Source organism: Pezoporus wallicus, unplaced genomic scaffold, assembly GCF_028554395.1.
Source record: "Pezoporus wallicus isolate ANWC-B61680 ecotype Strahan unplaced genomic scaffold, APGP_CSIRO_Pwel_v1 contig_16, whole genome shotgun sequence".
Lineage (NCBI taxonomy): Eukaryota > Metazoa > Chordata > Aves > Psittaciformes > Psittacidae > Pezoporus > Pezoporus wallicus.
This window is the reverse complement of record NW_026641478.1, coordinates 3,728,055-3,751,719: the sequence shown is the minus strand read 5'-3', so window position 1 is coordinate 3,751,719 and position 23,665 is coordinate 3,728,055. Positions and strand designations below refer to the sequence as shown.

Genomic DNA, 23,665 nt, shown 5'->3' with positions numbered 1-23,665 from the left:
TGAATGTGTAAGCTTCTGTGTTCAGACGTGTGGTTTTTTTTGTAAATGGGAGGAGAGGACAGGAGGTGTCATAATTACTTTCGTAGGCTCTCTTAAAAAGTAGTAGAGTTTGTTGGGTAAACTGGTGGTTATGGAAGTACTTAAGACATAAAAAGTGCTGCTCAAATCTGTAACAAAAAAGCTGGATAAATGTACTAGCGTTCATGTGAAGTATTGCCATTTCAATTTCCAACATTTTAAAACACAAGAGGAGACTCCATTTTAAATTACTATCAGTCAGTTATATTTTACTCTTAGGACAAGTAGCCTTTTGCCATGAATCCCAAAATGTTCATTTGATAAAAGTCCCCAAACACCTGCTGCTGTATAGTGAAAGCAAAATATAACTTCAGCTGAAGGGTTTTTTTCCTGTAAGACTTTTCTCTTGAGATTTTCAGGGTATGTTCAACTCCTTTTCTACTATTTCTTCTTCACATAGATGAAATGTGCATTACCAGTAGACGTGAGCAGCTGCTTTTACATTTAAGATGGCATCCATGTCAAGTGACCTTCATCAGACTTGGACCCATGTAATCCATCTCGTCTAACCTCAGTCTGTCTGCATTCTGCATTTTAGAATAGCTGGGGAAAAACACCTCTGAAGCACAATTTATCTTAGAGTAGCACAGTAGCTCTGCGGAGGGATCTGGACAGGCTGGATTGATGGGCCGTGTCCAGTGGTATGGGGTTCAACAAGGCAAACTGCTGGGTCCTGCATTTTATCCACAACAACCCCATGCAATGCTACAGGCTTGGGGAAGAGTGGCTGGAAGGCTGCTCAGCAGAAAAGGACCTGATTGACAGCCACTGAAAAGGATCCAGCTTGTGTCCAGGCAGCCAAGAAGGCCAACAGCATTTGGCCTGTATCAGAGATAGCATAGCCAGCAGGACCAGGGTAGTCATCATTCCCTTGTACTCGGCACTGGTGAGGCTGAAAAGGAGAGGAGAAAACAAGATAAAGAAACTGCATTCAGTAAATTGACAGAAGTCTTGTGTAAGATCCTGTGGGAATCAAGTGTAAGGAAAAAAAATGATTTATGGGAGCTGACATTTTCTTTAGAACAACCAACTAAGATCACAGCCAGCAGCCATCCTACTGCAAACAAGGGATGTAACTTGTACTAAGCAGTCAGCTTGGCCAAGTCAGGAATTACATATTAAAGGAAAAGGGAAGGGGAAACCCACAGATAACTACAGATGACCAGCGGGCAGAGGAAGGTACAAGATAAAACTCAATTTGCAATGGACATAAAGAGTAACAAGTAGGTGAGACAAGGATTCATCCCATACCACAACAACTTCAAATCATGTTAAACCCTCTATTTGCATGTCAGGAGGAAGCCAATGCAGGGGGGGGTATTCAGCATCTTCAAGAGTCAAGATTCCTCCTATGTTGTACATCACTTACAGAAACAAGGAGTGTGACTCACACAGCCAAATGATGTCCATACTGTAGATGTTTACCTCAGACACAGTCATCTCCAGTGGGGAGGGACAAGCCCTTCCAGGATGGGGTTCATTCCATCTCATCCCAATATAAAACACAAGCCACCTGAATAGCCTGGATGTAGATGACTACAAAGTGCATTTCCAAATGTAAGTCACCACAGCCTACTCTGCAGTCTGGAGCAGAAGCAATGTTTTGGAGCCAGGACACCACAAGGCAGCACCAAGGCAGGTTATTTTAAGTGCTCATAATGCAGGTGCAACCAGTATATAGAAGGTATGGCTGCACTTACACCAGGGATTTCAGCACTTCCATGTTCCTAGGTCATGGATTAGAATAGAAATTGAATTCAGAGGGTATTTGGTTAGAAAAGTCATCTAATTGTAAGCTGACTTGATGAGGAATCAGTGGAAGACAAAACAAGAAAGCTCTTGCCCAAAAAGGATATTGAAGAAACACAAACTACAGTGGAAAATGAAATCATGCATGTAATTTGTACTGGGTTATATCTTTATGCATGAGTTCTTAACAGGTATTTGTGGGTCTTAAATTCTAGAAAACTGAGTTACAGAGAGCAGAAAAATGAGGTCTCTGACCCACTATCCTTTTTAGAACATTTCTGAGTGTAGCACCATAGTTAACTAAATCAAATTAAATTCTGTTTTTTAATTTTCTAGCCTTCTCCTTCATTTTAGATCAATATGAGTACTAATTTAGGAAACTGAGATTACAGTGGGGAAAGGACATGATACTGCTCCATTCAGTTTATTAAGTGGGCTGAGCCAGGGGTAGACAATGTCAGGGACATCTTTCACACACAACTGACCATCCCCATTTACTCCCCCAGTGAGACAGCACAGCTGAGCAGGAGCATCAGGCTCTTGGGTAGAGCTCAGCTGTAATAGTGTCAGACATTCACATCACCACATCTCCCCCCGCACCAGTCTCTACTGCTGATCATAGCCAGATGCCAGTGCAGGCCACTGATGAGATCAATCCCCTGTCAGATTGCTGTGTGCCTTTTCAGCACCTCACGTGCTTTACAGTCAGCTGTTGAGCCACAGCCCACACAACAGAAATACTCAGTTCTTGCCTGCACCATCCTGTTTGCCACTACACTCAGCTAACTCCTACCAAACTCAGCTCCTGGCCAAGGCGAGTCCACAGTACTCCCACGCAGATCATACATCATTAGTGCACAAATAGCTTAAACTTTCACGGGCGTATCCAAACACAATATGAACAGTAAAAGTTAATAAGGTATGGACAAATAACCAGTCACCAACCTTATGAAACAGTTTTCATTCATCTCATTGTACTTAGTTTGTTGTTTCACCTAAACAGAGGTTAGCTCAGGAGCTTGAGGACCATACAGTCATTTGCCATACAACTCAAACTTTGTAGGTTTTTTGCCACAGCCCCTCCTTAACCCATGCTAGACACTGCAGGTGACTGAGAGTGCAGCAGCTGTCGCATAGATGCCCCATGCCCCTTAGCCCAAGGCATGCTGGAAGAGCTGCACTGTCACACCTCTGCTCTCACTGCTGGGGTCTAGCAGTGATGACTTGCACTACTAAGCATTCCAGGTGGCAGGCTCTTCACTAGGTATACCTACATGGATGCCATTGAGTACAGAACAATAAACTGGTAACAATCAATATAGCACAGCAGTTGAGTGCAACAGGGCATCACAAGTCATTAATAATCCCCTAAAGATATTCCCCACCAGCTAGTCAGTCTCCTCAAGTAACAGCCACCTCCGCAGTCTGCTGGGATTGAGGAGGCATCTGAGATATATAGCGCTCTGTGCTCCTGCCATCAGATTTTGTGCAGCCTGTGTGCTGCTACTCAAAATTGAGTCCCTTTGGACATGAGTGTCTTCCCATGTTGTACCTAATAGGGTATTTGGCCACCGAAACCTTGAACAGTACTTGAGGCACTGCTTTGGGTCAGCTGCTCAGCAGCACACACAGTGCTGTTTGCTGTCACTGTCATGACATTGCTTCTACACTCCCACTCTTTTCTGCAGCCCACTAGGATAACCATTTGCACCATCCTTCCTGGATGCAGGTATAAAAGCTGACACACACAAAGCACCATCTCCATTGGTCACTAGCACTTTTTCTTCTACCCTAGAGCACATCACCTGTCTGTAAGTCAAACTGGATGATAAACTAGGCTCTATAAGGTAGGCAATATCAGAATGACAAATGTAGCATCAACGGGTCAGTTGTTATTTGCAGCTCCCATATGTTCTGACATCAGTCACCAATGCAGGGCTGTGCCTATGGACCTTCTCAGTTACCTGTGGCAGAAGAGCAAGCCAGCCTGCAGGAGCCCCATCTGGCAAGGACGACAATGATGCAGGTAGCCCCTGAACCCCTCCCTCTACTTGTGGCCCATTACTGCTCCACCTGAGGCCCAGAAAAGCATGCTGCACCACTGAGGATCAACTAGGGCTGTGCCCTTTAGCCAAACAGCTCCCTTTTTGCATGAATGCCCCATGCAGCTACCTGCTTGTAGCTCAGCTTCTACTGCTGTAGCTCTGGGCATGATCGAGTACCACGCCTTGGCACAGGAGAAGCTCCTTGTCTGAGCATGGACCAGGCGATTTCAACACCCTCAGCCCACGGTAGCTCTCAGCCAGTTACTCCCAACTCCCCTCTGTTCATTAATATTCCTCTCCTGAGACAGCATGATGTGGCTTTGTGTACATCCTCCCCTGCACAGCTTATCCTTTCTGCTGACTCAGCTGCCCTGGAAAGGGTTCCCACACCCAACCACATTCCTATGTCTCTCCTAGGAGTGTCATCCACTCCATCTGAGCAGCCATGTGACGGCATTAAACACACTGGCACATGAAGGGAATGCATAACCCACTGTGGCCACATGCACAGCATTGTCACATTACTTAATGCTGTACCACCTCCAAACACTTGGAGATTCAGGTGATTTCGCACGATGGGAAGGGTATGGTTCACTAGCAGTAATTCACCATTCTAATGCCTATTCCTAATGAGACTTAGAAATTTGACCCAGGAACATGAACTTAAAAGCATTTGTCTGGAGGCAGGTTCTATCAGTGGACTCTGTCAAGGAGCAGTAACACCAACAGGATGATCCCAACTACAAGGTGCATGCTACTTAGTCCCTGTAGGTTTTGCTCTAATAGACATAACACACTTTAGATGATACACTGCATCTGCATCCAACTCTGTGCCTGTTTTCCCCAGTACAAACAGGATTTGAGCAACACATCCTAGTTCAAGACACTGTTACTCCTAAGACTATCATCTCTACCTCTATTTCTTTGCGATTTTCCGTATGCCTGGTGTGGTGTTTTATGACCTGGGCCCATAAATCTTCATTTCCCCCCCATTTGAGGCTAGGCACAACTACATACTCCCCCACCAGTCAAATCCAACATTCTGGCAAGCCCCAAGTACCTTACTGCTGACTGAAGTGGACATATCACATGAATATGTGCCTACTGGCAGGATATTGCGTCTCCCAGCACACTCCTACATTGAAGGAATTGGTGAATAACATCTGTGTTTTTCCCCCAGTTCTGGGACACAAGAGTTAAAAACATCCATATTTAAAAACCAGCATTAGGGTATCTGGCAGGAGTCATCTCACATGCCACATAAGGTACCTTCCTTCTTCAGTGCCTTGATACCAAGGCCAATCCTACTACAATGCCAGCCCCCTCTTAGCATTAAGTCTGTTTGGGATCTTTTTCCACTGCTAGGTTGCTAATCCTGTTAACTCCTCACCCACTGGCAGAGACAGCTGAACCAATCTGCAGGGAGAGCCACAGAACAGAGAAAACCCCTGAAGACCAAGAGGCTCCTCTACCAGGTTGCTGTCAGGTCAACCTATTGGTAGGATGGCACTACCCCTCTCCAGCAGTATTGTTCTCCTCTCAGGTGGTGGTCCATGGTCCACACCAGAAAATGTGCAGTTCTTGTCTGTGCTGCCAGCTGCGCCGCTCAGCACGTTCAGCCCATTTGTGCAGGACTCCTATTGAAAGCCAGGCCATGACACTCCTGTATCAGAGAGGCTCCAGCAAATGGCAGTTTTTACAGTTACCTTCCAAAACACAGCAGAATGATATGTAATAGCTTTCACCAACGAAACAACCATCTGAGCCACTCATCTGGCAAGAACCACTACAGACTCTAGAGACAGAAATCATTTCAGACAGTGAGTTTTGAGGAACTTTTTAAAGCAATTATCTCCATTACTGAAGCATAAGCAACACCACCTAGCAATTAGCCTGTTGCAGGCAACATTCTACCCTGCTGTCACTCATCCTTGGTTTTATCTTTTATTTTTCTGTGGCCATGAGGCCTTAAATTGAGGTCATCTGGTTTAAGGACCATTTTACTTGTGGCTTCGTTTTGAAAAACTGGTGAGTTTCAGCTCTTGTTCTGTAGTCTTTTGTTTATGACAGATAATTTATGCTTATTTCATCAGTCCCTAATACTGTATTGCAACATGATAAGAACTTCCCCCTAGAAAATCTGCCTGTATAGACATATTAAGAAAATAAAAAAGGGAAGTTTCCCTAATGATATCTATAGCTGGAAAACAATAACTTCATTTGGTATTAAGGAACAAGTTGTTTTCCTTTGTTTTCCTTTTTCAGCAGAGCCTGCTAAATAATAAGACTGTCACAGGCAGCCTAGAACAGGTCCTGCAGCCACTGACTCATCATACTAACCTCCCCATATTCTTCACAGCTTGTATGTTCCTTCAGTTGGAGTGGGCTGCTTGTGCCCTGCAAGACTCATGTTTTTTCATCATAGCTGGATCTGTTCCATTTTATTGTTACTCTCTTCTGTCTGCTTCTATTATTTCCCCTATGCATTTTCTTTCCTAGCCAGATGCAAGCCAGGCTTATCAGGGTGGAGGACAGCTGCTTCATGACTGCTTCAGACCTACCTGAATAGAGCCCAAAAATCGGCACAGATGAGACTGTCAGCGCTAAAAGCTGTAACATTTACAGCCAAGACCTCCCATTTGCAATGCTGCCGCAGGCTTCGTCAGACAGGTAGTCTATCAGATGAGATAGGAAGAAGTGTACCTGTACTACATCAGCCTGATGTAGTGAGATGTCCCATTTGCTAGGCTGTTACCAGCTACCATTCTCTTGGCTTCAAATCTCTACCGTAAGTGACCCTCCAACCAGAAAAAAAAAACACTTCAGAATGCTTCTCCTTATCTTTTTGAAAAATAAAACATTACGAGGCTGTTTCCTCAGTAGTCTTGTTTCTGTGTACCAGGGCTCTGTACAGGACACTGGACTTCTGGTACTATTAAAAGTGTACACAAATAATTTCACCTTTGTAATTTAAAATATTCCCCTCTGAAACTCATTTGCTGTTAGATAAGTGATTGGTAAGGCAGAGAAACCACCTAATGAAGAAAGATTTTCAAGTTACTAACTAAAGCTTTGAGGTGCCCTGCCACAGCTGGTGACAACACAGCTCTTTCACAGACCAGCCCAGACTGCTCAATGTTGTCTCTGGACCTTTGCTACTTGGACTTTTCTTCACCTGTTGCCATTTCTCTCAGTGCCAACTACCTCAGAGCCCAAGAGCTCTACAAACAGCATGGTTTGCCTATTGGCTAAACCAAAGACAGCCATGGGGGCTCCCCAGGTGCAAAGAGAGGGTGCCCACACCACAAGCTGCCCACAGGTTTTCTGATTCAGTTCTGGTAAATCCCTCAGTTCTCATGCTTTGCCAACACATGCCACAGACACTGTTGGCAGTGCTCTCTGTACCATGTCCAGGGCCTGATTTGGCTCTAAGTGCGGAGCTGCAGCTGCCTTTCTTGCTGATTTTGAACACTATGTTCACAAATAATGCAATGCAGAGAGCTCCTTCTGCACTTGTTCTCTTCTCTTAGTGTGCCTAAAACATACACAAGCAATCACAACAAAGCAAGTAAGTGCACAGGCATTCAAGCAGATCTTCTTTACTCCAAATATCAGGCAGCAGAATAGAACTGCAAGGCACTGTTAAGAAGTCTCCCCCAGAAACTCCATACATCTAAACCCAAATAATGCAGTAGCGGTTTTAAAATAAGGCTACCTCAAAATAATGAAATCGCAGCTGTTGCATCTCCCAAGACTGCCACAAACACCCAGAAAATACATTTTTTTTATTTTTTTTGCTACAAGATGTTCCACTCTTTTAATGCAAATGCCAGAATTTGATCACAGCACTGGTCTTGGTGAAAAGGTATTTCTACTGACTTCACTTGACATGGATCAGTTACAGCACATCATCAGCATAATGCTGCCTGAAAACAGTGGGGGAGGCATTCATGTACAAATACTAGATCCTTCTCCCCACATACCAGGCCCAGGTCTGGGTCAACCCTTTGCAGTTAGTCTACCTTCATCTCCAGCACCTCCAGCAGCTTGCAAGTTATACACTTGAAAATATGACTTTTCATTACTAGAAACTGTAATTCTGGGCTGTTATCTTCCCACCTTTAGAGAACCAGCTATGAACCAGAACATGGGACTGAACGGAGAATTCCTAAACAGTGAGAATGGAAGACATCAAACATTTCCAGGTGGAGACAGCAAAACACTTATTACAGTTTTCTTGACAGTACGTGCTTCAGCCTCAAACATACATTATTTAACAAGGTCCGTGTAGCTGTTCCATATAACAAATTACACAGTCACATATTTGCTATTACAAGCATATCCGAGATGCTCACTGATCTGCTCAAGGTGAGGTGATAACCCACCTCTTGTTGCCCAACTTTTGTTGCATTTCCTAAAAAGCTGAAGGCTGGACATACATAGATTTATAAACACACACAGACCCGTAACAGCTGAGCTGTAGTAAATGCCTCCAGACATTCTGAACTGGAGAAGGACGGATTATTCTCTCATAGAAATTCAAATTTAAAATGAACATGTCTCACTGAAAAACATTCTATTTAAGTCATATTTCCCCACTAATAGTCTCGAAGACCTAGACTTAAAACAGAAGGAGGGGGGAAAAGTTTCTTTTTCAATAGACTTTAAGTATGCAAGAAAATGCTCAAGTTTTTTTATATAGTGTTCTCAAAAACGTCAGGCATGGTAACATTTGAGAGATCACTGAAGCACCGGCACCCTGTTTCAAAGTCATTTCCAGACTGGGGAGAGCACTGGATCGCATCTGCCTGTTTCTAAGAACTTAATGGGGATCACTGTGATCAGAATCCACTAGCCTGAAACTGAAAAATCAAGCAGTAATTTATTATATCTTGTAGTAAATAAATAGTTAAGTTTGGGGGATCTCAACGTTAGAAAGTTCAGTCACACAGAGGACTGAAAACCAAGCTATATGCCATGCACCACATATGCACAGGTACTTGCAACACACAGAAACTGTCACTCATTGCTTTGTCCCCTTTGCCTGGAGCAACCCAAGCACTCCAATCCCAAAGCCTCCTGGACCCAGGGAGAACTGCTTGTGTTCTCCATTCCATCTATTCCTCTCTTATTCCACCTCCCTGATGAAGACAGGCTAAGAGAGTTGGGCTTGTTCAGCCTGGAGAAGGTTCCAGGGAGACCTTACTGCAGCCTTTTAGTCCCTAAAGAGGGCCTGCAAGAAATCTGGAGAGAGACTTTTTACAAAGGCCTGTAGTGACAGGATGAGGGGGAATGCCTCTAAACTGAAAAAGGGCAGATTTAGACTAGACATGAAGTTCTTTACTGTAAGGATGTTGAGACACTGGAACAGGTTGCCCAAAGAAGCTGTGGCTGCCCCATCCCTGGCAGTGTCCAAGGCCAGGCTGGATGGGGCTTTCTGAGCAACCTGGTTGAGTGGAAGGATACAAGATAGGCAGTTGGAACTAGGTGATTTTGAAGGTCCCTTCCAACCCATACCATTCTATGATTCTAAGGGTAACCTAACATGGAGCTTCCAAATTGCTGCGATCATTGGCTCTATCAGCAACGAGACTCCTCTATCAATATTACCCCCACTATACTTCTCTAGGCTTCATTTCCCCCATTCCCGGCCGCTCAGCACCAGACCGAAACCCCTCCCTGCAGCTCGGGCCTTGCCGCTCCGCAGTGCAGCAGCCAGGCAGAGGGCACCGAGCTGGGAACTGAAGCTGCTGTGGAGGCGGGAACAGACCAAGATCGCTGACCCCTAACGCTTCCGGGCCTCACTACCGCAGCGGGCGGCAGCCCCCCGCCGCCCCGAGCGCACCGCCTCCCGCCTGCGAAGGGAAGGGCGCGCTCCGCCTCACAGCCCGCTCGCCGCCATTTTGGCCGGTTTGCGTCGCTTCCGCTGCTGTGAAGTAAACAGAGAGGGAGGGAGGGAAGGAAACAACGACGTGGGTGGGACGGGACGACGCGGGACAGACAGGGGAGCGGAGGAGGTGTTGTGGGTAGGCTTCGGTGGAGGGAGCTGATGTGGTCGGAGCGGAGGCGCCAGCGCGGCCCGAGTCCCGGTTAATGCGAAGCGCAGCAGCGAGCCGTCAGGTGAAGGGGCTGGAAGGGGGTGGGGGGGCGGCGGCGGCGGCGCAGGATTTCGTCTGTACCCTGGCTGCGCTGCCGGGGGAGGGGGGGGCTGTCCGAGAAAGGGCCCTGTCTGGGAGCGGAGTCCCCGCGGGCTGGGGCTCGGCCGGAAGTAGCCGACCCTGAGGTGAAGCTTCTCCGAGAGTAGCGGAGCTTAAAGCCTATCCCTTCATATTTATAGGGTGTCGCTGTCTCGCAGCCGTCTAATGATAACAGTAACAGAGTGTAAACCCCTCGTTGGTTTCGGCGGAGCTGGTGGTTCGTGGCGGGTAGGGGTCTTTAAGTACGTTCTCCCCATTAACGCGATCCTTTTATTTCTGGAACAGCCTTCAGGTGTAAAGCAGCACCACGATCTCAGTTAGGCTTGTTTATGGGAAAGCGTTAGCAGCAGGATGGAAACAGCCGTGCACAGTTGCTTGGGTTTTGCTTTGTGGTTTTAGGGTGTTTGTGGTTTTGGCCTTTGGGTTTTGTTGTTTGGTTTTTAGTTTGTTTGTTGGTTTTTTTTTTCTGTTTGGTTATTTGGGGGTTTGATTTTGGGGGGTTTTGTTTGGGTTTGTTGTTTTTTTTTTTGTTTGGTTTTGGAACTGTCTCGTCTGCGCCTCACTCAGCAATAAAAACCATGTTAAGCGTGTGCTTTGCTCCTCCTACTTGTTGACTGAACTATGTGATTATGGTTGAACATGACTGTATTGCAAACAAGATAGAGTGGGTTGCACCCAGGTGCGGAGTTCAGAACAGTGAGTTCTGAAACCAGTCGTTATAATAGGTTGAGAAATGTACTTGGAATGTCTTAAAGAGTCACGCATCCTGATTTCACTCGTCTTTCTGTCCTGGCAGAGTTGGCTATTCTTGTTTTTTGGCTTTCCTTTCCTGAGATTTTAAAGCAAAGTTGATTATAGCAGCGACGTGGAAAAACTGATCACTGATAAGTGTCTCCTGCATGTACCTGAGAGAGTTAAAAGCAGGATTGATGGTTCAGGCATTGTAGGAAGTGATAAGCAGTCATTGTTTGGAAAATTTATTGTGCCTATACAGTAATGTGCCAGCATCACTGTCTTCCTTGCTGAAAACTTATTTCTGTTGGCCTTGGATTTAAAATAGTTACGTGTTTAGACTATCATATACATAAAATGAACTGAATTGCCTGATTGCATCTGCCTCTTCCTATATTAAATTTGCAGAAAGGTTTATTCTTTTAACTGGTCTTTTTAAATAATTTTTATAAGACTGGAAACTTGTAGGCAAATCTGTATTCTTTCAATTTTGCATTTGTTTCATTGTTAGGCATATTAAAAAGTTGAAACCAGTTATGTTTTTAAAAAGCTATTCTAATACTTTAATTTCTGAAACAAGATGACAAAAATTAGATGAACAAGTTAATAAGAAATTAACTTGGGATAGTACCCCACAACTTCCAGAGTGGGTTTTGATCTGCAACCATCATAAATTAACTACTTTAGAACTTGTGCAAGTTAGCTCAGAGGTGCAGTTTGTAAGTTGGCTGTGGATGACCTGGGCCACTTCTGTCAGCCATCTCTCAGAAGTTAATTATCCAGCTGAAAAATTAATACAGATTCACAGTTTTGTCAGTGGCAGCTCACTCCTAGTCTTTTCAGAAGAAAATGAAGGTGTCAGATCTAGTCCTCTTGTCTTTGAAAAGATCAGTTATAGTAAGCATGCTGCATATGTGGATTGGCTCTACTGTACATGCACAATAACACCTGGAATGTGGTAAGGGAGAAAATACAGAACTTGTCTCCCTGAAGCAGTGATAAAAGCAGCCTATCTAACTAAAAAATCTATGCACATGTATTACCTTATTAGCAAAAGATGAGGCAGGATCTTGCTAGAGGAAGACTTGGAGAGCGAAGTCTCCGTTACCTTTAGTTTTTGACAGATTGACAAGAGATGGCTTTGGAAAGACTTAAAAACATCAAACATCCCAAATTTGGCAAGTGAATAGCTTGCACATGGCAATTGCTTGTTATAACCTAGTTGTTAGGAATAGCTGTTTAGCCTAATGTTTAAAGGAATATTACATTTCAGACTAGTTTATTACAAATAATATTCTGGGACTGTACTTAGTAGTTGTCTCAAAGACAAACATGGCAGGTTTGCAGTAGATTTGCTCATCTAATTCTTGATTAGGTTTAAGTTTATTTTGCAGATGGTTCTAGTCACTATTCACTTTTCTTGCTTTTGTTCTGTACTAGTGAAGTTAGTGGCTCAGCAGCAGAACTCTCTGCCAGGTGGAAAGCTTGTTTCAGCACAGGAGTCGTGTTTTGCATCGTCTCATAGTCATGAGCTGTGCATTACAGTAAATGTAGGTATTTTTCGCAGCAGTGTTTTCATCTTGTGCTTGCCCCCAAGTGCCACTGGGATTAGAAAATTAAATTGAAGAAAATCAAGATACAAATTCTGTTTATCAGTCTTTCGTGACAGTTGTTCAAACTTTACATCCTTTTATGAATAGCTTCAGATCTTAAGTGACAGTTTGCTTTTGTCATGTGAGTAGGTAAGGTTAAAGTGCTTTAAAGATAGGTAAGGAGATGCTGGCTTTGAAAAAATAACCTATGATGCACTGGATGATAAACAGTATAATTTTCCACTTTTATTACACTTTGTTTTTAAAAAGACTTCTGAACTTCCGTTTAGTTGCAGCACATAGCAAGGAAAATTAAGTGTCCAGGTCCCCCATGGACTGGGATGTGATAATCTTATATGTGTAATTGTATTTGAATGTTAAACCAGAATGATGTCAGTGTTTATGAAGTAAGTTTGTCTTACAGAAATCATGGGGGCTTGGGAGGTGTTTATGCGTGTGAAGCCCACCCCTCCTCTGGATTCTCTCAGCTTTTTAGAAACTAGAATTGAGTGTGTTCTAGTTCAGTGTGAGTCTCATTCATCACCCTTTAGGATATGGTATGCCTTGCATTGAGCTTTAAAAAAAAAAAACAATTGGCTGCTAAATTCAATTGTAAGCTGGCATGTATAAAAGAATACACTTTGATCAAAATTCAGTGCTAGATTTATTCCAGATTTATGTAGTGGTGGGTTTTTTTCCCCCTCTTTAATAATGTAGCTTAAGGTAGAACTTGTGTGAAACCACTATGGATCCTCTTGAGAATGAGATAACCTTTTGCCTCAGACTTGTTGAATTTAGTATGATTTTGATGAAAGTTTTCGAACTCTTTTGTAATTTTTTTTTTTTTTTTCTTTTTGTGGGTTAAAGCTTCCACAGTTACTGGAAATCTTTCATAATCCCTCTTCACTAGTTAGTTGGAAAACCAGAAGGACACCAGTGTTCTCAATGAAATATGTTTTTAAGGGTACTGATTTAAAATAGGTGCATTCAAAGTAACCTTTTTAAAAAGAAATAAATAAAGGTTCTTTCTGGGAATAAAATGAACTTGACAGATACAGTTTCTGCAAGATGCAGTGCCTGCAAACATGCATACACTTGTTATTTACTTTCTTGCCTGACATTTCCCTTCCTTGTTATTTTTGGATTACCACTTCAGAATCATAGTTACTTGTGGATTGGTTTGAGGAATTTTTGTTTCTTTTTCTCTTCTCCATGTAAGGGAGGAAAAACCTGCAAAAGGGTGTCTGCAGAAAACATACCTTCTCACCTCATCGCTTTTTTATTGATACTGTTGCATTTACAAAATGTATAGGTTTTTTTTATTATTACTGTTTTTTGTAGAATGAAACGAGGAAGGAAAACTACTGAGGCCAACAGCAGTTCATCTGAAGAGACAACTGAGAAAGAATCCAAGAGACACAAGGTCACAGATGAGAAAACCGTAATCGTGCAGAGTCCAGACTGGGCAAACCTGCTTCAAGACATTATCCTACAGGTGTTTCAGTACTTGCCCCTTCTGGATCGTGCTCATGCATCACAGGTCTGCCGAAGCTGGAACCAAGTGTTTCATATGCCTGATCTCTGGAGGTGTTTTGAGTTTGAACTGAATCAACCAGCTACATCTTACTTGAGGGCTACACATCCTGAACTAATCAAGCAAATAATAAAGAGGCATTCCAATCACCTGCAGTATGTAAGCTTCAAGGTAGTGTATTTTATAGGCTTTTTAACAATTTTTATGAAAATAAAAGCATTTGTTAAACTTGATCCCCCCCCCCCATTTAGAGTGCTTTTAAGAAACATCTCAAATACTTTTGAGACAGTACTGATGGTTCATCTATAATAAATATCAAAGCATGAGACGTATGGTTTGTCCCAGTAATTGAAAAACTGATGATAAAGTGTAATTGACAACTGCGATCAGAACATTTTAACACATTGAAAATTAAAGAACATCACTAAATGTTAAGAAAGGCTTATGGTGTTATTTTTGTGGTTAGAATTGTCAGTTATTTAGAAAGAAAAAATGACAGCTCTCAGTGTGGTAGGCCTTGTTTTCAGGCCTACTGCAGAAATGGATTCTCTAAATGAGCATATGGACATGGAGGTTACCTCCCAGTTAATTTTTTTTATTTGGATATATTTTTAGGACTAAATTTTGGAATAACAGTTCTCAGCATAAGTTTTCATTGCTTTAATTCAGTTATGTGGGGATTTTCTTGTTTGGTGCTTTTTTTTGTTTTTTCTTGTAACGCCTCTAGCTGTTTAAAATTCTGCATCAATGAGTGGGAAGCAATACTTCAGTTCTGATACTACTGTACATGTGTATACCTGCCTCAGAATTAAGTTTCATTGGGATGCATAAATTGAATGTTTTCCCATCGTTAGAAAAAATCTAATGCACGGAGAGTGACTTCAGTACTACTAATAAGCAACTATTGGTTTTACTACTGAATTGAGTGCGATTATCTGTGTATGGCATCTACTTAGCACAGCTGCATTTCAGTTAACATGGGATTTGCACAGGATGATGCTTGGTCTTTGGACTCATGGAATTAATTTCAGCAGATGAAAACCTTTAACATTGGCTTACATGTCACTGTTCTGGAAGGGTGCTGTGCAAGAGTCATGGCTGTGTATGCATGAGCTAAGTGACAAATTTACAAAAGAAGTTACTTCTGCAGCCAAGTGGACATACTAGATCTGTCAGAGATCTGGCAGTTTTAATGTAGGAATCATGAGCGTGTTGGTAGCTCGGGCTACAAACCTCTGCCTGATGATATATTGCTACTTCATGCAGTGCCAGGTACAAACTGTTATCACAAGGTTTGCAGGGTTTTTATCAGTGTCCAAATAAAGAATATTTATGGCAGTGTTGAAATGACCTTCCAGTGCTATCTCCTGTCTATGTTGCTTTGCACCAAGTGATTTTGAAGGATTTCAGATGCCCTTCACTGGTAGGGTAAATACCCACATAATTTCTTAAACATTTTCCTTCAGTTCTCCTTCAGTGTTGTAGAATAAACTCTAGATCACAGGGAATACGAAGTAGCAAGGGTAATCACAAGAAAGTGGATATAATACTGTATGTTACTCTCTCAAGGCTGAAAATGTGAGGAGTGTTTTGTAGGCAAAGAAAGACTGGATTGTTGAAATGAAGCTTTTCAGCTTGTGTTCAAGCAGAAAATGGACATTAATTGGACTTGGGTCAGTTGCCGACAAGCTAGCATGGCTTATGGTAGACTTCAAATTGATCTTGTGGTCAAACCCGTGTTCTGTGGATTTGCAAAGCTGTCTTGCATACAGAGCATCTGAGTGTTGAGGGAAATCCACTTGAGGCACGTTAAGTGATTCAGTTTTGCAACAAGCTTACTAACGATTTATTTTTTTCAGGGTATCCACTGATGTCTGTTGTGGTATTAATGATGAAGGTCTAGTGGAAGGTACCCATGCAGAAGGATTGGAACTAGATGATGTTTAAGGTGCCTTCCAGCCCTAACCATTCTATGATAGAGGTTCATGTAATAATGCACTTAACTCTTCAGCAGCTGTATGTAATGATCTGAGTCACCATAAAAAAAAAAACAACTTACAGAATTCTTGCATTTTGGATAAGGAAGCATGTGAAGAGGAAGTAGGGGAGGCTCTAGACCCAAGTCAACCTCTACTTGCTTATTATTTGATGTGGATTGCATATCTTGAAATAACTGTAAAGCTGATCCCTCACCGTGATAAGTTTTACCAAAGTGTACAGGAGAGTGGCAAATTTACAGCAAATTATCTTGGATTTTTGGTATGTGCTTTTCGGGGCAAAAAGAATGGCACTGATGGATTCTCAGTGAGGTGGTTTGTGGGCTTTTTTGACATCACGATTCGGAAGGTAAAGTGGAAAAAAAAACATTAAAGTGTATCTGCTCTACTTTGCTTTTTGTAAGAAGGGTGTGTTTGATACAGTGTTTTCTGAATAATAAATCTTTCTGTTTTAAGGTGGACAGTAGCAAAGAATCTGCAGAAGCAGCTTGTGATATTTTATCACAGCTTGTGAATTGCTCTCTGAAAACGCTTGGGTTAATTTCAACTGCGCGGCCAAGCTTCATGGATTTACCAAAGGTATTTTGATACGTATATTTTTTCTATAGTGCAGTATTTCAGTGTTTCATGCAGTATTCCTACAACTTTATGAAAAGCTTTATTGTAAGAATATGAATCTTTGGTTAAGGAAAGCTTTATTACTGAGCTCTATAAAGGAAGGAACTGAGGTGTTGTACTAAGATGGATAGTTACGTTTCATTCGTTCTCTGCATCATGTGAGAACTTGGTTCTGACCTTGTTTTCCTAAGTCCTTTTGTCTATTGACCTCAATGTAATACTGAGCAACATGATGCAAGTCAGGAGGGTAGACGATTTGTATCTGTATAATTGTACTGTGGAACTGTGGGGATGTTTAGGAGACTATTTCAGTCAAACAAGTGGTAGAGTTTTATACATGTAGGCTTACTGTAGGGATTATATTTTCAATGAGCTTTGTTCAGAAAGCAATATGATCGTGATTTTCAGTACTTCATGTCACACAATGTCAGATTCTTAGGCAAAGTGCACTGTATTTCTGAAATTTTCTGTCAGATTTTTACCTTGAATGTTTACCAAAAATTAGGTTTTGTTAAAATGCATCTGCTGTAGATGACAACAAATCTCTTATATGTGTTTCTAAACAAGAATTCCTGCTAGTGAGGTAGAAGGGTGCTGTTGCTGAGGAGCAGGAGAGTGGTTGGGGTAAACTGGACTGCTTGTTCTATGGCAGTGATATCTTGGATGTCTTACAGCCTCAGTTCTTGAGTCCAGTCTCGCATATATATGAAGGGCCAAACAGAGCTAGACTATTAGCTGGATCTCAGTGACGTCATTGCTAATGACGGCAACAAGGATAAGGAAGAACTAGGGACAGCCTCAGGAAAGGAAGTAGGTTATAGGGCTTAAGCAAGGTTAGTTACAGAAGGATTATCAATTACTATCCTTGGCAGCGATCACAGCCACATCATGTAGTTCTCTTGAACATGTATTTTTAATCCTTAATTTTCAAAGGGGATTTCCAGATCTTTAACTCTTTTCTGTATGCTTTTTTCCCTTTTTTTGATCTGCTTTGAGAAGTGACTGTAAGAAAACCTGAACATGGTGAAAACAATCCATAGTGTGTTGTAAATACTTTGTCCTTTCAGCTCTTGATTCTTGTTTTATTTCTTAATCTGAATGCTGGTTTAGCTGTTTTACTTAGTTTTCACTGGAGGGATATGTTATGATCCTGTTCAGCTTGTCAGTACAGTTGGGAGTGGTCCCTAAAGCCAAAATGCCTAATACTTCTGACTTGAACTTTCCATTTGCATTGACTGATTTTGACAGTTTATGTGAAAATATTAATTCCTGCTCTGAGTGTGTGTGAGTTTTACCAAAACCACATACGCATCACGTAAGAATGGGCTAATACTGTTGCCAGGCCTTCTTTCACATAACTCTATTCAGGATTCTATAAGTGCATGTGGCTCAGAGTGAAACTGTATTGAAGTCAAAGTAGCAGGTAATTTTGTGGGATACTTAATGTAGTGCATGGAGGAAGTACTTTTTTTAAGTCTTCTATTCAGTAAATCCTGTAAGAAATCATGAAGATAAGCCTATTATTCACTTCCTTCATACCATCAATGATTTCTGTAAGCACTGCTGCAGCTGCTCCATAGTCTGTTTCTCAAGTTCAGGTGCTCTGGGCTCTGCCTTTACTGGTATGTTTCAGTGGTTACATAGAAATGCTGAGGACCAACCTGGAACTCCATTACCTGTGCTACTTGGAATCATCGAATAGTTAATTATCTCCTGCTCCTTGGCTCTGTTTAGACTGCACCACTCTGCTTTCCAAGACAAATCCATTCAGACCCTAAATTCTCTGCGTGGATGTTAGGCAGGCAGTAGTAGTATTTGACTTTGGGCATATCTTAACAGTATAGAGCTGCCAATTTTGACTGTGTTTGCATGTCACTGGTGCAGCTTAATTTGCCACATGGAAATTTGTATTCGAAGATGTTTCTTTGAGAGTGTGACATGCAAATAACCCTCAAAATTAGGGCTTGTAGGCTTTCTCTTTGCTTGTGGTCTTCCTATAGAGTTAGGTTTGTGTAGTGGATTGTCCTGGGCCAGGTTCTTGATTGATATCTAATGTTAGACATTCTGATTTGCCAAATACATAGACTGATAGCAAAAAGTTACTGTATTTTCTCTACTCAAAAAATGTAAATTTTAATATTAATTTTTAATTATGCAATATCAAGGGAATGCTTTTTCAGCAAATGTTGTCAATAAGTAAAATAAAACTAGGACTGCTGTGCACAGTGTAGAACCATTGAGATGTTTATTTCAAGTACTAGTGTTTCATTTACACTCTTTTTTTTCCAGTCTCACTTTATTTCTGCACTGACAGTGGTGTTCGTAAACTCCAAATCCCTCTCTTCACTTAAGATTGATGATACACCAGTAGATGATCCATCTCTCAAAGTACTAGTGGCTAACAACAGCGACACACTGAAACTACTGAAAATGAGCAGTTGTCCTCATGTTTCTCCAGCTGGTAAGCTACTGTGGCTTGTTTCTTTTGTTTGGTTTGGTTTTAAACATGAAATGCATTCATTAAATTCTGTCTGAAACTGATAAAGCCCTGAAAAAATAGTGGTGGGGTGAGAGCAAGGATGAATGTGGTATCTACAGAAAATGTCACTGAATAAAATACTAATTCAGCTGGTTGTCCATCCATCCATCCTACCACTTGCAGAGTGACTACTGAACTAATAATAAAACAGTGTATGTCTGTTCTGGACAAATAACTAACCTCCTGTGGAACTTAAAGGCATATATATTGACTTGATAGTGCACTGCTTCTTCAGTGACTATTTAAGTATTGCAGTGTAATTAAACTTTTTGGAACATAAGTTCCTTTTCCGCAGTTTTTGTATGGGTTGAGTATGGGTTTTGTATGGGTTTTGAGTGCTGCGATGTTTTGGATTATGAAGATGCTGGTTTAGTCATTCTGAAAGAAAGCAGTTTAATCTTTTACTGGAGTATAAGTGCAAACAGGATCAACAGCAGGGAGATGAGACTGAGATGTGCAGAACTTCTGTCATTACCAGATGTAGTTCATTAGCACTCTAAGCGTGTTTGTGGCAAGAATGAAGCCAGTTTGTATCGGAATGAAATAGCTGAGGATTGTCAGAGTTCACAGAATTAACATTTGTGGAAAACGTGTGCAATACACCCCAAATCTAAGATTGATTCACAGCTCATTAACTTGACAGTTCAGATTTTTCACTGAGAAATGGAAGAGGAATTGTAAATGAGATGCGGGCAACTTAATTCAGTTCCTCATTTGAGGATAAGTAGAAACTGCTGTAGTCACCATAGCTTTCTTCATGCAAGTATATTGCAACTGTAAATATTCGGTATATGTAAAATTCATCTCCTAATATGTGGGGAAAATGATACTGTAGCAGAGGGCATGTTACTATAGTGATAACAAAGAAAACACAAACACATACCTTTTGCAGGCAAAGGTCTCGGACAAAACCTGGTATTTGGTTTTGTATACAGAATTTCTGAAAATGCAGGTTTGTTTTCTGGAAGGTTTGTCCAACAAGGTGTTCTCCAGCATGTTAACTGGAATGTTATTTCCTTCAAAGCTTTGTAATCGTAGGTTGTTTGAATTAGCTTGAGTGACTGCTTTTTCTGACTTAAAATTTTGTTTAAGAATCCTTGTGCCTGAGAAGTACAGGAGCCATAACGTGTTTGTCCAGGGGAAGAGGCTCCAGCAGTAATTTGTAACTAAGCAGAGTAAGTCAGTTCCTTGGACTTGGACTCCTCTTGAAGGAAAATTAGAAACTTTGAGCACTGAGACCTACCTGGATTTTTTTTCTGTTGGGAATATTATAATTTGCAGACTCTGGAAAAATATGAATTGAACCGAAAGGGCCATGAGATATGCAAAACTAATTACTTACAGATGCACTTCAGATGGTATAACATGCCTTCAGATTGCAGATCAGGGTGAGATGGAGTATGTTCATTACTGGATTAGTTCTCAAGAAATTTCTTCCTGAAGGACAGAGAAGAGTAATGCAAGGTAGTGCAAGGGGGAGACTCCAGTACTACAGGGATAAAGGAGAAAGATTGATACCAAACTGTGAATTGCTTCCAAAGGATGCTCTGAATAGTTCCTGGATAGTTACTGTACAAAGAGGCATATTTGGGTTTGAGCTGGAGAAACAAAGGCAGTGATGTATTTCTAATCTTTGTGAGCATATTTGAAGTTTCTGCTCTTTGCTGTTTCCTCTCTGAAGTTTAACTTGCATTAGAACTGCAACAGTAACTTGTCAAAACAATAATGGTAATTTTTAAATCCACACTGATATGCTGTTTTTTATTACCAGAAATACTAGCTGTTGAAACAGCGTGAACTGAAAGCCTTTCTGCTCTGCTTTGGGGGCAGGGAGTTGCTTCTTTTCGGGTGGGGGAGTAGGGGAGAAGAGTGGCTGTTGGGTGCGTCTGCATTAGCAGTTCAGTAGAGGGATTTCTTTGATGGAGATCGGTGCTATATGGTATCAAGACTGATTTACCTCTCAGTGACACATAGGTTTAGGCAGTGTTGATTGAGGGATGTTCTGTGAACAGCATGGGCTCCAGGCAGGCCCTCCAGTAACTGTCTACACTATGAATGGTCAGTTCTATGTGACTTCATTGGCTATGTAACTTCATTGACAGAATGCGATGTGGATATCTCAGTCCTTGACCCATCAAAAATCACAGCAAGTTGACCCCCATTCTTCCCATATGTGCGTTGCACTAGTGAGTGATGTGACAGTGTATGTGGATCTTGAAACTCTGCTGAAAAATATTTCATGTGCCAACAGCCCTAGGTATTACGAAGCAGCATGCTTGAGTCAACTGAGGGGGAGTGGTCAGAATAGCCTTTCCAGGAGTACTGCTGTAAGAATAACCTCACTACTATTTCAGGCCAAGACATTATCTCTGGAATGTGCAGGAGGTACACACAAGTTTGTAGTTATGCTTAGTTTTCATTTTGTACTCCAATCTTGAAAAAAAAAAAAAAAAAATCTGTATTTTCTCTTCATCTTGGATCCCATCCTTTCCTTCCTGAATGAACTGATGAGTACTGTTACATCTAGAAATTGTTTTTATAGGAAATAGTCGCTGTCAGAGTTGGGTTAAAATTCTGTTTACCTAAATTCTGCTTTTTTTTTGCTCCCCCCCTTTTTTTTTTTCAGTTTATCTAACTTTTTTTGCAGTTGATAGTATTTGATATAGTTAAAAGAGCTTCTGATGCATGTATTCTTGCAGATCCTCAGGTGGAAAATACAAACTTCTTTGGAGTACACAGTTATGCAATATTTTTACAGTAATTTATTTCATAAAGTGTTTTTAGACTCAGTATAGGCTTCTCTTTTGAATTTAATAACTAGATCTTAAAATAACTGCTGTCTTTCTGTATTTCTTCTCATTGCTTCAAAGCTGTAGTGTATTGAGCTCAAGCTTTTCAGCTCTGTATTAAACGTGATGTTCCCATCTCTCCCATTAATGGAAAGACCATATCCCAGTTTTCACACAATTTTCTGGGTCACAGGGAATACAGAGGACTGCATGCTTTTTTTAGTACTTTTGGGTTTATTTTAGTACTGTTACCAGCATGGTACCATTGCTTGTGTCTGCAAATAGAATGAGTGGGAAGCCTAAAGGCTGAACTGAATTCTTTTTGTTAATGTCTTTGCTATGAGCAGCAGGTTATATTGATTGATGAAAGGGAGAGTCTAGAAATTGCTGTTCTATGAATTTCTGCTTCTAATTTTTAGTGTTTTGCCTCTTCTGTTTTCTTCTTGCTGTTGCTTTTCCAAATTTAAGTATTAGTGCTTTGCTAGAAAGAACAAATACTGACAGCAGCAACTTCCACATTTAATTAAATATCTAGCATGCATTTTCCATTTGCTTCGCTCAGGTGACAGATCTCATTCATGGTGGCTTTGTAAGCCAGAGGGGGACAGCAGTTCCTCCAGAGCAGGCTAAGGAAATACTTCTGTATAAGCCTCTTTTACAAAAATGAAGTTGAGTATATGCGGCCTTACCAAAGGGCAGAACAGTCAGAGTATGATAGTTCTGAGTTTGTCACATGAGAATCCGCTCCCACAGGTCTTAAGGTCCTTTCCAACTCAGACCATTCTGTGATTGTGTTCTCTTTTCCCAGGTATCCTTTGCGTAGCTGACCAGTGTCATGGCTTACGTGAGCTGGCACTGAATTACCACCTGCTGAGCGATGAGCTTCTGCTTGCTTTGTCTTCAGAAAAACATGTCAGGTTGGAACACTTGCGCATTGATGTTGTCAGTGAGAACCCCGGACAGACTCAGTTCCACACAATTCAGAAGAGCAGCTGGGACGCTTTTATCAAGCATTCTCCTAAAGTAAATTTAGTCATGTACTTTTTTTTGTACGAAGAAGAGTTTGACCCGTTCTTTCGTTACGAAATACCTGTCACTCACCTTTATTTTGGAAGATCAGTAAGCAAAGATGTACTTGGCCGCGTTGGGATGACGTGTCCTCGGTTGGTTGAACTGGTTGTGTGCGCCAACGGATTACGGCCACTGGATGAGGAGTTGATCCGTATTGCAGAACGTTGCAAGTATCTATCAGCCGTTGGCCTTGGAGAATGTGAAGTCTCTTGCAGTGCCTTTGTTGAGTTTGTGAAGATGTGTGGTGGTCGTCTCTCACAGCTTTCTATTATGGAGGAAGTTTTGATTCCTGATCAGAAATACAGCTTAGAGCAGATTCATTGGGAAGTTTCAAAGCATCTTGGTAGAGTCTGGTTCCCAGACATGATGCCTACATGGTAAAGTCCTTAAAAGACTTCAGGGCAGATGGAATAGTACCTTAAGCCCAAGGTTACCATATTGCAATTTATTGTATAAGCATATTTAATAATACAGCTTTTACTGTAAATTACTTCATGATTTGATTAGAAAATTAATCTTTCATTCAGAATTATTTATGAGATCCACATTCAAAAATAGAAATCATGGATAGCTCCAAACCCCATTTTTATCCAAATGAAAATCCTTTTTCTGTTCTGAATTTGTTCTTTGTCAGTGACCTCAAACTTTTATGGAAATAAAAAATGCATTTTAAAATATGGAAATGTACCTACAAAATGTCAATTTCAATAGGCTGTTCTTTTCT

At 41.5% G+C, this 23,665-nt stretch overlaps 1 protein-coding gene across 2 annotated transcripts; it reads left to right on the top strand.

The window, feature by feature from the left end:
- Nucleotides 1-9,860: 9,860 nt before the first annotated feature.
- On the top strand, nucleotides 9,861-23,649 carry FBXL3 (F-box and leucine rich repeat protein 3). 2 transcript variants are annotated; one of them, XM_057424029.1, is made up of 5 exons: nucleotides 9,861-9,992; nucleotides 13,735-14,098; nucleotides 16,381-16,503; nucleotides 18,832-19,003; nucleotides 22,679-23,649. In XM_057424029.1, exons 2-5 carry the CDS (start codon nucleotides 13,736-13,738, stop codon nucleotides 23,320-23,322), a joined length of 1,302 nt encoding a protein of 433 aa, XP_057280012.1. In that variant the 5' UTR covers nucleotides 9,861-9,992; nucleotide 13,735; the 3' UTR covers nucleotides 23,323-23,649. The 2 variants fall into 2 exon arrangements, with proteins under 2 accessions (XP_057280012.1, XP_057280013.1); XM_057424030.1 differs by lacking the exon at nucleotides 9,861-9,992 and adding an exon at nucleotides 10,101-10,155.
- Nucleotides 23,650-23,665: the final 16 nt, after the last annotated feature.

Excerpts from the sequence above, each read along its gene's own strand:
- FBXL3 (XM_057424029.1), top strand. The coding sequence starts at position 13,736 with ATGAAACGAGGAAGGAAAACTACTGAGGCCAACAGCAGTTCATCTGAA. Across the intron at positions 14,099-16,380 it reads TGCAGTATGTAAGCTTCAAG|GTGGACAGTAGCAAAGAATC; the intron begins GTAGTGTATTTT and ends TTCTGTTTTAAG. Across the intron at positions 19,004-22,678 it reads TCCTCATGTTTCTCCAGCTG|GTATCCTTTGCGTAGCTGAC; the intron begins GTAAGCTACTGT and ends CTCTTTTCCCAG.